The 12,922-nt window shown below is 41.7% G+C and overlaps 1 protein-coding gene across 1 annotated transcript in view; it reads left to right on the forward strand.

Moving 5' to 3' along the window:
- The first annotated feature begins 409 nt into the window (after positions 1-409).
- LOC139378690 (tumor necrosis factor receptor superfamily member 11B-like) overlaps positions 410-12,922 on the forward strand; it is a 32,162-nt gene continuing 19,649 nt past the window's right edge. The window contains exon 1 of the mRNA XM_071121106.1: positions 410-557. Within this exon, the coding sequence (XP_070977207.1) occupies positions 510-557 (48 nt within the window). The 5' untranslated portion in view covers positions 410-509. The remainder of the gene's footprint in view (positions 558-12,922) is intronic.

A 12,922-nucleotide genomic window follows, 5' to 3' on the forward strand; every position in this document is an offset into this window, starting at 1 on the left:
CCCAACCTCTCTCTGAACCAATACCTGGTCACCCAACCTCTCTCTGGACCAATACCTGATCACCCAACCTCTCTCTGAACCAATACCTCGTCTTCCCCATCCAGGAAGGAGACAATAACAACCTAAACATTCGGCATTATAGGCATTAGGCAAGAATGATCAATGCCCTCCTTTGTTCATTTCATTATTTGAATAACTATTTTTTAAATAACTTAAAAGGCTATTGTTCATATGAGTTAACGGCATTATACATCAAATTGTAAATATTCATTTTTATTTCCAGTGCTAAACCATAGGTGGAGTAAAACAAACTGCCTCTATAGTCTACGTAAGTGATGACGCAATCATAGCAAGTATGCATTTATTTTAAGGAGAAACCCTGTAAGAAGGCAAAGCGAAGAAGCCCGCTAGTCGTAATGCCACCAAAGTGGGTGGGCACACTTCCTAAGTATAAGTATGGAAACAACCTCGTCTCGTCCTAACGGATTTCTACTACAGAGGAGACGGAGATGAGCGCTAACATTATGAGACCACAGCCAGCAATGAAATTACACGTGGTGAGTATTTTACCTTCACGTTGTTTATATTTTCCGTGGACTATGTTTGGCGAAGGGGTTTATTCTAACGATTGAATAGATTATTCCAACGAGTGAATTGTGAGATTAGAACAGTGTGCAGATGAACGATACATCCCGGTTATATTCGATGCGATGCGCTCCTTCATCAAAACGCAGCACAGGTAGGTAGTCTATTCTGTGTTTAAATCATCTTTGATTATAGAAATTGTAGCTCTTTGTCTTTGGTGAAGGGGAGTCTAATATTAGTAGAAATTAGACGTTTCTAACTGTGATTGTTTTGAAACCTCGTTGTATGGACGAAAGTTTTGATCAAATTTCTTTTACATATTTCATATTTTGTATTTTAATGTAAACTAAGTCGATAATGTTTATGCGTCAATGACTGTTATAAATAGTACCGGCTTCATAGAGCCTAAACACCAACATGCTGCAATATTTCTCGACCACATGAGTCTCCTGACAGAGGTGTGTATTGTATTTTCAACTCTCTCCGTCATGACTCAATTTGTTTCAGGCTGAATTTGCATAACTTGTTGGTTAGAGATGGTTCCCACCCCTACACATTCCATGTGTAATTTTCCTAAACCAATCCTAAAAAGGAACCATGAACTGCATCAGTATTCATTTTTATTTGTGCGACATGAAACGTGACAATAAGTCCATTTTCTATTTACATTATTTTTTTTTTTTAACTAGGCAAGTCAGTTTTAAGAACAAATTCTTATTTTCAATGACGGCCTAGGAACTGTGAGTAAACTGCCTTGTTTTTGGGGGCAGAACGACTTTTACCTTCTCAGCTCGGGGATTCAATATTGCAACCTTTCGGTTACTGGCCCAACGCTCTAACCACTAGGCTACCTGCCGTCCCTACACTCTAACCACTAGGCTACCTGCCGCCCCTCCACTCTAACCGCTAGGCTACCTGCCGTCCCTCCACTCTAACCACTAGGCTACCTGCCGCCCCTACACTCTAACCGCTAGGCTACCTGCCGTCCCTCCACTCTAACCACTAGGCTACCTGCCGTCCCTACACTCTAACCACTAGGCTACCTGCCGTCCCTACACTCTAACCACTAGGCTACCTACCGTCCCTACACTCTAACCTCTAGGCTACCTGCCGTCCCTACACTCTAACCACTAGGTTTCCTGCCGTCCTGCACTCTAACCACAAGGCTACCTGCCGTCCTGCACTCTAACCACAAGGCTACCTGCCGTCCCTCCACTCTAACCACTAGGCTACCTGCCTGTCCGTACACTCTAACCACTAGGTTACCTGCCGTCCCTCCACTCTAACCACTAGGTTCCCTGCCGTCCCTACACTCTAACCTCCAGGTTACCTGCCGTCCCTCCACTCTAACCACTAGGTTCCCTGCCGTCCCTACACTCTGTCCCTACACTCTAACCGCCAGGTTACCTGCCGTCCCTCCACTCTAACCACTAGGTTCCCTGCCGTCCCTACACTCTAACCGCCAGGTTACCTGCCGCCCCTACACTCTAACCACTAGGTTACCTGCCGTCCTACACTCTAACCACTAGGTTACCTGCCGTCCCTCCACTCTAACCGCCAGGTTACCTGCCGTCCCTCCACTCTAACCACTAGGTTCCCTGCCGTCCCTACACTCTAACCGCCAGGTTACCTGCCGCCCCTACACTCTAACCACTAGGCTACCTGCCGTCCTACACTCTAACCGCCAGGTTACCTGCCGTCCCTCCACTCTAACCACTAGGTTCCCTGCCGTCCCTACACTCTAACCGCCAGGTTACCTGCTGTCCCTCCACTCTAACCACTAGGTTCCCTGCCGTCCCTACACTCTAACCGCCAGGTTACCTGCCGCCCCTACACTCTAACCACTAGGTTCCCTGCCGTCCCTACACTCTAACCACAAGGCTACCTGCCGTCCCTACACTCTAACCACTAGGTTCCCTGCCGTCCCTACACTCTAACCGCCAGGTTACCTGCCGTCCCTCCACTCTAACCACTAGGTTCGCTGCCGTCCCTACACTCTAACCACAAGGCTACCTGCCGTCCCTCCACTCTAACCACTAGGTTCCCTGCTGTCCCTACACTCTAACCACTAGGTTCCCTGCCGTCCCTACACTCTAACCGCTAGGTTACCTGCCGCCCCACTAGGCTAATGGAATTGAGATGTAGGTTATGTTTTTATTTCCTGTAGGACCAATGTGAAGTGAATCAAGATTCCATAGATAGTGAGTGACTGCTGTGAGAATTTGTCCTAAAAGTGCCTGCTTCTGGCAGGTAGTAGTCAGGCGATGATGTGCCATAATAATGCTATAGGATATTACACTGGTGGTAGTGTTAGTTCTCACCTCTCTGTTTTGGTACAGAAAGCACAGTTGTTTCCTTTGATGTGTTTTGCATGGTGTCCTTCCTATCTGGGCCTCATAAAGGGGTTTGCATATGTCCATGTTGAGATCTGTATCAGATAAAACACCAGTAGAGAACTTGTATGAAAATAAACGTATTCTATTTTCATTGAACTCTTTGTGTGTGTGTGTGTGTGTGTGTGTGTGTGTGTGTGTGTGTGTGTGTGTGTGTGTGTGTTAAATGATTGAAACACAGATACACATTGTGTCTGATATGATAGGCTACACTTGCCTTCTGTGTAAATGAATGCAGGTGATATTAATTTGAAAGCAGAGCCAGAGAGCTATTCTTCTATGTGGATTGTTCTACATGTGGCTTGTTATCTTTTAACTCTTTATCTTTATGCTCTGCCCCCGGTGGTGTCTGCACTCGGTGGCGTCTGCACTCGGTGGCGTCTGTTACAGACAACTTCCCCAAAATGAGCCGTTCACGAGGTGACAGAGAGACAGAGAGAAATGTGTCAAAAGGTCACCCTATAACGCCCTGCAGAATAAACACAAATCTTATTTTTTGTTGTCAAATACTGAGGCTTTACACACAGACACACACACACACACCACCTAACGTTTATTAAGAAAGGAACACATAATCCTAAAGGGAAGCTTATTTACAGCGACTACAGTAACTTCCTCTTTTACATCAACAGTAGTAGTAATGCCGTCAGTAGTGTTTCTGTCATACCGGTCTACTCTAATAACATGGAAACACTGAGAGACAGTGTCTCTATCCTTTTCTCTACTCTAATAACATTGAATCACTGAGAGACAGTGTCTCTATCCTTTTCTCTACTCTGATAACATTGAAACACTGAGAGACAGTGTCTCTATCCTTTTCTCTACTCTAATAACATGGAATCACTGAGAGACAGTGTCTCTATCCTTTTCTCTACTCTAATAACATTGAAACACTGAGAGACAGTGTCTCTATCCTTTTCTCTACTCTAATAACATTGAAACACTGAGAGACAGTCTCTATCCTTTTCTCTACTCTAATAACATGGAATCACTGAGAGACAGTGTCTCTATCCCTTTCTCTACTCTAATAACATTGAAACACTGAGAGACAGTGTCTCTATCCTTTTCTCTACTCTAATAACATTGAAACACTGAGAGACAGTGTCTCTATCCTTTTCTCTACTCTAATAACATTGAAACACTGAGAGACAGTCTCTATCCTTTTCTCTACTCTAATAACATGGAATCACTGAGAGACAGTGTCTCTATCCTTTTCTCTACTCTAATAACATTGAAACACTGAGAGACAGTCTCTATCCTTTTCTCTACTCTAATAACATGGAATCACTGAGAGACAGTGTCTCTATCCTTTTCTCTACTCTAATAACATTGAAACACTGAGAGACAGTGTCTCTATCCTTTTCTCTACTCTAATAACATTGAATCACTGAGAGACAGTGTCTCTATCATTTTCTCTACTCTAATAACATGGAATCACTGAGAGACAGTGTCTCTATCCTTTTCTCTACTCTAATAACATTGAAACACTGAGAGACAGTGTCTCTATCCTTTTCTCTACTCTAATAACATGGAAACACTGAGAGACAGTGTCTCTATCCTTTTCTCTACTCTAATAACATGGAATCACTGAGAGACAGTGTCTCTATCCTTTTCTCTACTCTAATAACATGGAATCACTGAGAGACAGTGTCTCTATCATTTCCTCTACTCTAATAACATTGAAACACTGAGAGACAGTGTCTCTATCCTTTTCTCTACTCTAATAACATTGAAACACTGAGAGACAGTGTCTCTATCATTTTCTCTACTCTAATAACATTGAATCACTGAGAGACAGTGTCTCTATCCTTTTCTCTACTCTAATAACATGGAATCACTGAGAGACAGTGTCTCTATCCTTTTCTCTACTCTAATAACATGGAATCACTGAGAGACAGTGTCTCTATCATTTCCTCTACTCTAATAACATTGAAACACTGAGAGACAGTGTCTCTATCCTTTTCTCTACTCTAATAACATGGAATCACTGAGAGACAGTGTCTCTATCCTTTTCTCTACTCTAATAACATGGAATCACTGAGAGACAGTGTCTCTATCATTTCCTCTACTCTAATAACATTGAAACACTGAGAGACAGTGTCTCTATCATTTTCTCTACTCTAATAACATTGAAACACTGAGAGACAGTGTCTCTATCCTTTTCTCTACTCTTTAAGTTGTTGTCACGTACTGTGGAAACAGCATGACTGATGCCATCTAAATTACTACAGGAACACGTTTCCGTTTAGGGTTTCACCCTGGTTCTCAGGTGAGTTAGGTGGTATGTGTAAACATCCTCCAAAATGACTCGGAAGTTGGTGGAAATGTCTATTGAAAGAATCCTTAAAAACAAACAGAATATACAGTGCCTTGCGAAAGTATTCGGCCCCCTTGAACTTTGCGACCTTTTGCCACAGTTCAGGCTTCAAATATAAAGATATAAAACTGTATTTTTTTGTGAAGAATCAACAACAAGTGGGACACAATCATGAAGTGGAACGACATTTATTGGATATTTCAAACTTTTTTAACAAATCAAAAACTGAAAAATTGGGCGTGCAAAATTATTCAGCCCCCTTAAGTTAATACTTTGTAGCGCCACCTTTTGCTGCGATTACAGCTGTAAGTCGCTTGGGGTATGTCTCTATCAGTTTTGCACATCGAGAGACTGACATTTTTTCCCATTCCTCCTTGCAAAACAGCTCGAGCTCAGTGAGGTTGGATGGAGAGCATTTGTGAACAGCAGTTTTCAGTTCTTTCCACAGATTCTCGATTGGATTCAGGTCTGGACTTTGACTTGGCCATTCTAACACCTGGATATGTTTATTTTTGAACCATTCCATTGTAGATGTTGCTTTATGTTTTGGATCATTGTCTTGTTGGAAGACAAATTTCCGTCCCAGTCTCAGGTCTTTTGCAGACTCCATCAGGTTTTCTTCCAGAATGGTTCTGTATTTGGCTCCATCCATCTTCCCATCAATTTTAACCATCTTCCCTGTCCCTGCTGAAGAAAAGCAGGCCCAAACCATGATGCTGCCACCACCATGTTTGACAGTGGGGATGGTGTGTTCAGGGTGTTGCTTTTACGCCAAACATAACGTTTTGCATTGTTGCCAAAAAGTTCAATTTTGGTTTCATCTGACCAGAGCACCTTCTTCCACATGTTTGGTGTGTCTCCCAGGTGGCTTGTGGCAAACTTTAACCAACACTTTTTATGGATATCTTTAAGAAATGGCTTTCTTGCCACTCTTCCATAAAGGCCAGATTTGTGCAATATACGACTGATTGTTGTCCTATGGACAGAGTCTCCCACCTCAGCTGTAGATCTCTGCAGTTCATCCAGAGTGATCATGGGCCTCTTGGCTGCATCTCTGATCAGTCTTCTCCTTGTATGAGCTGAAAGTTTAGAGGGACGGCCAGGTCTTGGTAGATTTGCAGTGGTCTGATACTCCTTCCATTTCAATATTATCGCTTGCACAGTGCTCCTTGGGATGTTTAAAGCTTGGGAAATCTTTTTGTATCCAAATCCGGCTTTAAACTTCTTCACAACAGTATCTCGGACCTGCCTGGTGTGTTCCTTGTTCTTCATGATGCTCTCTGCGCTTTTAACGGACCTCTGAGACTATCACAGTGCAGGTGCATTTATACAGAGACTTGATTACACACAGATGGATTGTATTTATCATCATTAGTCATTTAGGTCAACATTGGATCATTCAGAGATCCTCACTGAACTTCTGGAGAGAGTTTGCTGCACTGAAAGTAAAGGGGCTGAATAATTTTGCACGCCCAATTTTTCAGTTTTTGATTTGTTAAAAAAGTTTGAAATATCCAATAAATGTCGTTCCACTTCATGATTGTGTCCCACTTGTTGTTGATTCTTCACAAAAAAATACAGTTTTATATCTTTGTGTTTGAAGCCTGAAATGTGGCAAAAGGTTGCAAAGTTCAAGGGGGCCGAATACTTTCGCAAGGCACTGTATATATACATTTAGTCCCAGGCTGTGTTCCACTGTCTCTGATTTATGCAGCGTTACAACTAACGGATTATAATTTATGAGTGGGAGGCCGTAGCAAGAGTTTGGCACGGTCAAGTGGCTATTTGTTAATGATTAACTAAAGTTAATATAAACATTTCTGATGAAGAAAGACTCAGTTTCAATCATTTCTGATTCATCAGAAATGTTTATATTAACTTTAGTAAATCATTAACAAATAGCCACTTGACCGTGCCAAACTCTTGCTACGGCCTCCCACTCATAAATTATAATCTGTTAGTTGTAACGCTGCATAAATCAGAGACAGTGGAACACAGCCTGGGACTAAATGATATGGAGATCAATGACATACTCTGCCATGGTTACACATACTGTATGAATCTCTGCTATCGCTGCTACTGTTTTGCTTTAATACTTGGCTACTTGCGTGTACTGTTACAGGTTTCTAAAAGTTAGTTGGTGGACTTTATTGACCCAAATGTTGATTTGTGACTTTTATTACTTATGCTTATTTTTTTTATTTTTTTATTTTTAAACTGCATTGTTGGTTAAGGGTTTGTCAGTCAGCATTTCACTGTAAGGTCTACTACACCTGTTGTATTCAGCATTTCACTGTAAGGTCTACTACACCTGTTGTATTCAGCATTTCACTGTAAGGTCTACTACACCTGTTGTATTCGGCATTTCACTGTAAGGTCTACTACACCTGTTATATTCAGCATTTCACTGTAAGGTCTACTACATCTGTTGTATTCAGCATTTCACTGTAAGGTCTACCTACACCTGTTGTATTCAGCATTTCACTGTAAGGTCTACTACATCTGTTGTATTCAGCATTTCACTGTAAGGTCTACTACACCTGTTGTATTCAGCATTTCACTGTAAGGTCTACTACACCTGTTGTATTCGGCATTTCACTGTAAGGTCTACTACACCTGTTGTATTCAGCATTTCCCTGTAAGGTCTACTACATCTGTTGTATTCAGCATTTCACTGTAAGGTCTACTACACCTGTTGTATTCAGCATTTCACTGTAAGGTCTACTACACCTGTTGTATTCAGCATTTCACTGTAAGGTCTACTACACCTGTTGTATTCAGCATTTCACTGTAAGGTCTACTACACCTGTTGTATTCGGCATTTTACTGTAAGGTCTACTACACCTGTTGTATTCAGCATTTCCCTGTAAGGTCTACTACACCTGTTGTATTCAGCATGTCACTGTAAGGTCTACTACACCTGTTGTATTCAGCATTTCACTGTAAGGTCTACTACACCTGTTGTATTCAGCATTTCACTGTAAGGTCTACTACACCTGTTGTATTCAGCATTACACTGTGAGGTCTACTACACCTGTTGTATTCAGCATTTCACTGTAAGGTCTACTACACCTGTTGTATTCAGCATTTCACTGTAAGGTCTACTACACCTGTTGTATTCAGCATTTCACTGTAAGGTCTACTACACCTGTTGTATTCAGCATTTCACTGTAAGGTCTACTACACCTGTTGTATTCAGCATTTCACTGTAAGGTCTACTACACCTGTTGTATTCAGCATTTCCCTGTAAGGTCTACTACACCTGTTGTATTCAGCATTTCACTGTAAGGTCTACTACACCTGTTGTATTCAGCATTTCACTGTAAGGTCTACTACACTTGTTGTATTCAGCATTTCACTGTAAGGTCTACTACATCAGTTGTATTCAGCATTTCACTGTAAGGTCTACCTACATCTGTTGTATTCAGCATTTCACTGTAAGGTCTACTACACCTGTTGTATTCAGCATTTCCCTGTAAGGTCTACTACACCTGTTGTATTCAGCATTTCACTGTAAGGTCTACTACACCTGTTGTATTCAGCATTTCACTGTGAGGTCTACTACACCTGTTGTATTCAGCATTTCACTGTAAGGTCTACTACACCTGTTGTATTCAGCATTTCACTGTAAGGTCTACCTACACCTGTTGTATTCAGCATTTCACTGTAAGGTCTACTACACCTGTTGTATTCAGCATTTCACTGTAAGGTCTACTACACCTGTTGTATTCAGCATTTCACTGTAAGGTCTATTACACCTGTTGTATTCAGCATTTCACTGTAAGGTCTACTACATCTGTTGTATTCAGCATTTCACTGTAAGGTCTACTACACCTGTTGTATTCAGCATTTCACTGTAAGGTCTACTACACCTGTTGTATTCAGCATTTCACTGTAAGGTCTACTACACCTGTTGTATTCAGCATTTCACTGTAAGGTCTATTACACCTGTTGTATTCAGCATTTCACTGTAAGGTCTACTACATCTGTTGTATTCAGCATTTCACTGTAAGGTCTACTACACCTGTTGTATTCAGCATTTCACTGTAAGGTCTACTACACCTGTTGTATTCAGCATTTCACTGTAAGGTCTACTACACCTGTTGTAATTCAGCATTTCCCTGTAAGGTCTACTACACCTGTTGTATTCAGCATTTCACTGTAAGGTCTACTACACCTGTTGTATTCAGCATTTCACTGTAAGGTCTACTACACCTGTTGTATTCAGCATTTCACTGTAAGTTCTACTACACCTGTTGTATTCAGCATTTCACTGTAAGTTCTACTACACCTGTTGTATTCAGCATTTCCCTGTAAGGTCTACTACACCTGTTGTATTCAGCATTTCACTGTGAGGTCTACTACACCTGTTGTATTCAGCATTTCCCTGCAAGGTCTACTACACCTGTTGTATTCAGCATTTCATTGTAAGGTCTACTACACCTGTTGTATTCAGCATTTCACTGTAAGGTCTACTATACCTGTTGTATTCAGCATTTCCCTGTAAGGTCTACCTACATCTGTTGTATTCAGCATTTCACTGTAAGGTCTACTACACCTGTTGTAATTCAGCATTTCCCTGCAAGGTCTACTACACCTGTTGTATTCAGCATTTCACTGTAAGGTCTACTACACCTGTTGTATTCAGCATTTCCCTGCAAGGTCTACCTACACCTGTTGCATTCAGCATTTCACTGTGAGGTCTACTACACCTGTTGTATTCGGCATTTCCCTGTAAGGTCTACTACACCTGTTGTATTCGGCATTTCCCTGTAAGGTCTACTACACCTGTTGTATTCAGCATTTCACTGTAAGGTCTACTACACCTGTTGTATTCGGGCGCATGTGACAAATAACATTTGATTTGATTGTAAGAGTTGAACGTGCCAGATTAGTCATTCTCCTAGGTTTATTAAGTTGTAATGTCTCACGGTATGTGTATGTTATATCATCTGTATAATAACATTTGATTTGATATGGGTATTATGGGTACCGACCCATCTCATCTGCTCATAGCTGCTGGGGTCGTTGATGGTTTTAGGATTTCATCAAGACAGCTGTTTGATGCCAGGCCTCCCACTAGTATGTCCCAAATAGCACCCTAATCCCTATTCAGTGTACTCTTTTGACCAGGGCCCATAGGACTTTGGTCTAAAGTAGTGCACTATGTAGGGAATAGGGTGCCATAGGGCTCTGGTCTAAAGTAGTGCACTATGTAGGGAATAGGGTGCCATAGGGCTCTGGTCTAAAGTAGTGCACTACGTAGGGAATAGGGTGCCATTTTGGGATGTAGCCTCTGAGGCCTTTTAATGGGGGCGGATTTTACAGCAGTCAGTCTAGTTAGAGGCAGAGGGCTGGGTCAGTCTGTGTGTGTGTTTGATGTCTCTGAAGAGCTGAAATCCCCAGGCAGACCACCTGAACAGCAGTACTGACTCCATCCATCCATCCCTCAGCTCTCCAGCCTTCTGCTCCTCCATTGTAATAGACCTAATGATGTATACCATATAGCCGACTCTGTTATCTGTTATTGTGTGCAATACATCTGGTCCTCCGTAGTCTTGTTGCTTGGCGTTTGTTTTTTACTGAACTTAGAACGTCTGGAGGCGAGTTCTACTTTCTACTGATGTGTGCGTTCGTTCACTACTTCCCACAAAGCATTGGATTGGTGCAGGGATGGGCTCGTGGGAATTTACACCATATTTCTAATACCAGTCGTCTCCTTTCAAATGAGTTAAAAGGGCAGTGCAGTGATTTTACAGTTTCATTCCTGTTATTTTGGCACTTGGAGGTGGAAATAACACTCTCAAATTGTGAAAATTATGATAATGTCCTTTTTAGTGTAAGCTTTTTTTAAAAAAAAGAAAAAGCCTGTTCAGGTGGGTTGGAGTTTTTGGCCACAGCATGACATCACAATACGATTAGATTATTCTGACCAATGAGCAGTTCTATTTGGAGGGGTTAACGGGGTAGGCTCTACAGCAGGGTTCTCCAACCTTTTCTAGCATGAGAGCTACTTAAAATTTTTTAAAAAAGCTACTATTTTTTTTCAAACTTTCAAATAGGTACATCCTTCTCTTCTTCTCCTCTCCCCTGCAACTCTTTCCCTGGTCCTTAGTGTACAACATAAAGTAGTGTACTATGTTGTCAACTCTTCCCCTGGTCCTTAGTGTACAACAGAAAGTAGTGTACTATGTTATCAACTCTTCCCCTGGTCCTTAGTGTACAACAGAAAGTAGTGTACTATGTTATCAACTCCTCCCCTGGTCCTTAGTGTACAACAGAAAGTAGTGCACTATGTTGTCAACCCTTCCCCTGGTCCTTAGTGTACAACATAAAGTAGTGCACTATGTTTTCTGACAACATGCCTGGTAAAATAAGGGTTAATAAACAACTCCAATAGATGTTCTGAGTCCATGTTAATGATGACATCACATCAGAAGACCATTGTCTGGGGGTTTTGTGTAATTCCTCTTTAATTGGGCGTCTGTCCCTTTAAAATGTAGCGCGTGAGGAATGTGCCGTCTAACATGCCGGTCTGGCTGCTCATTCTATGGCAACGTTAGCAAATAACAAATTATACATACAAATGATATCTAATCATTAAATACTTCTGCCAGGTAAGCCTACTTGCAGTTAACATTTATATGAGAGTGTTTTTGGGGGAAAGTATTTCTGTCAACCAACAAGATGGTTATCACATCAACACACGGAGTGATAGACAGACGCTCGCACCACACCGACAGACAGGGGCGATATTTCTGGAAATTAATTGGCAGATATTGTGTTAGGCTTGGCTTTTTAAGCCAATAGTGGCTAGCCTATGGGGACCCTATTCCCTATATAGTGCACTACTGTTGACCAGAGCCCTATGGGACCCTATTCCCTATATAGTGCACTACTGTTGACCAGAACCTTATGGGGACTCTATTCCCTATATAGTACACTACTGTTGACCAGAGCCCTATGGGGACCCTATTCCCTATATAGTGCACTACATAGGGAATATTGGGCAATTTGGGACGTAGCCTAGGTCCTCCAATGCGTTCCTCTCAGTCAGCTGCTGGGTGTGTTCCTCCTCAGTGCTTAATGCAGGGAAATTATATACATGGAAATGACTGTCTGTCATACCTCCGGGGGTAGATGGTGGTTTAGGTTGAATATGGAAAGCCATTTAGGCTACAGCACTTTAGTTAGAGGAAGTCATATTTTGACTTGAAATCACCCTCCATAGCCTGAGTTAGTCAGAGGAAGTAGTATATTGTTTTTTTAAATCACCCTCCATAGCCTGAGTTAGTCAGAGGAAGTCATATTTTGACTTGAAATCACCCTCCATAGCCTGAGTTAGTCAGAGGAAGTAGTATATTGTTTTTTAAATCACCCTCCATAGCCTGAGTTAGTCAGAGGAAGTAGTATATTGTTTTTTAAATCACCCTCCATAGCCTGAGTTAGTCAGAGGAAGTAGTATATTGTTTTTTAAATCACCCTCCATAGCCTGAGTTAGTCAGAGGAAGTAGTATATTGTTTTTTAAATCACCCTCCATAGCCTGAGTTAGTCAGAGGAAGTAGTATATTGGTTTTTTAAATCACCCTCCATAGCCTGAGTTAGTCAGAGGAAGTAGTATATTGT

This window comes from Oncorhynchus clarkii, chromosome 2, assembly GCF_045791955.1.
Source record: "Oncorhynchus clarkii lewisi isolate Uvic-CL-2024 chromosome 2, UVic_Ocla_1.0, whole genome shotgun sequence".
NCBI lineage: Eukaryota > Metazoa > Chordata > Actinopteri > Salmoniformes > Salmonidae > Oncorhynchus > Oncorhynchus clarkii.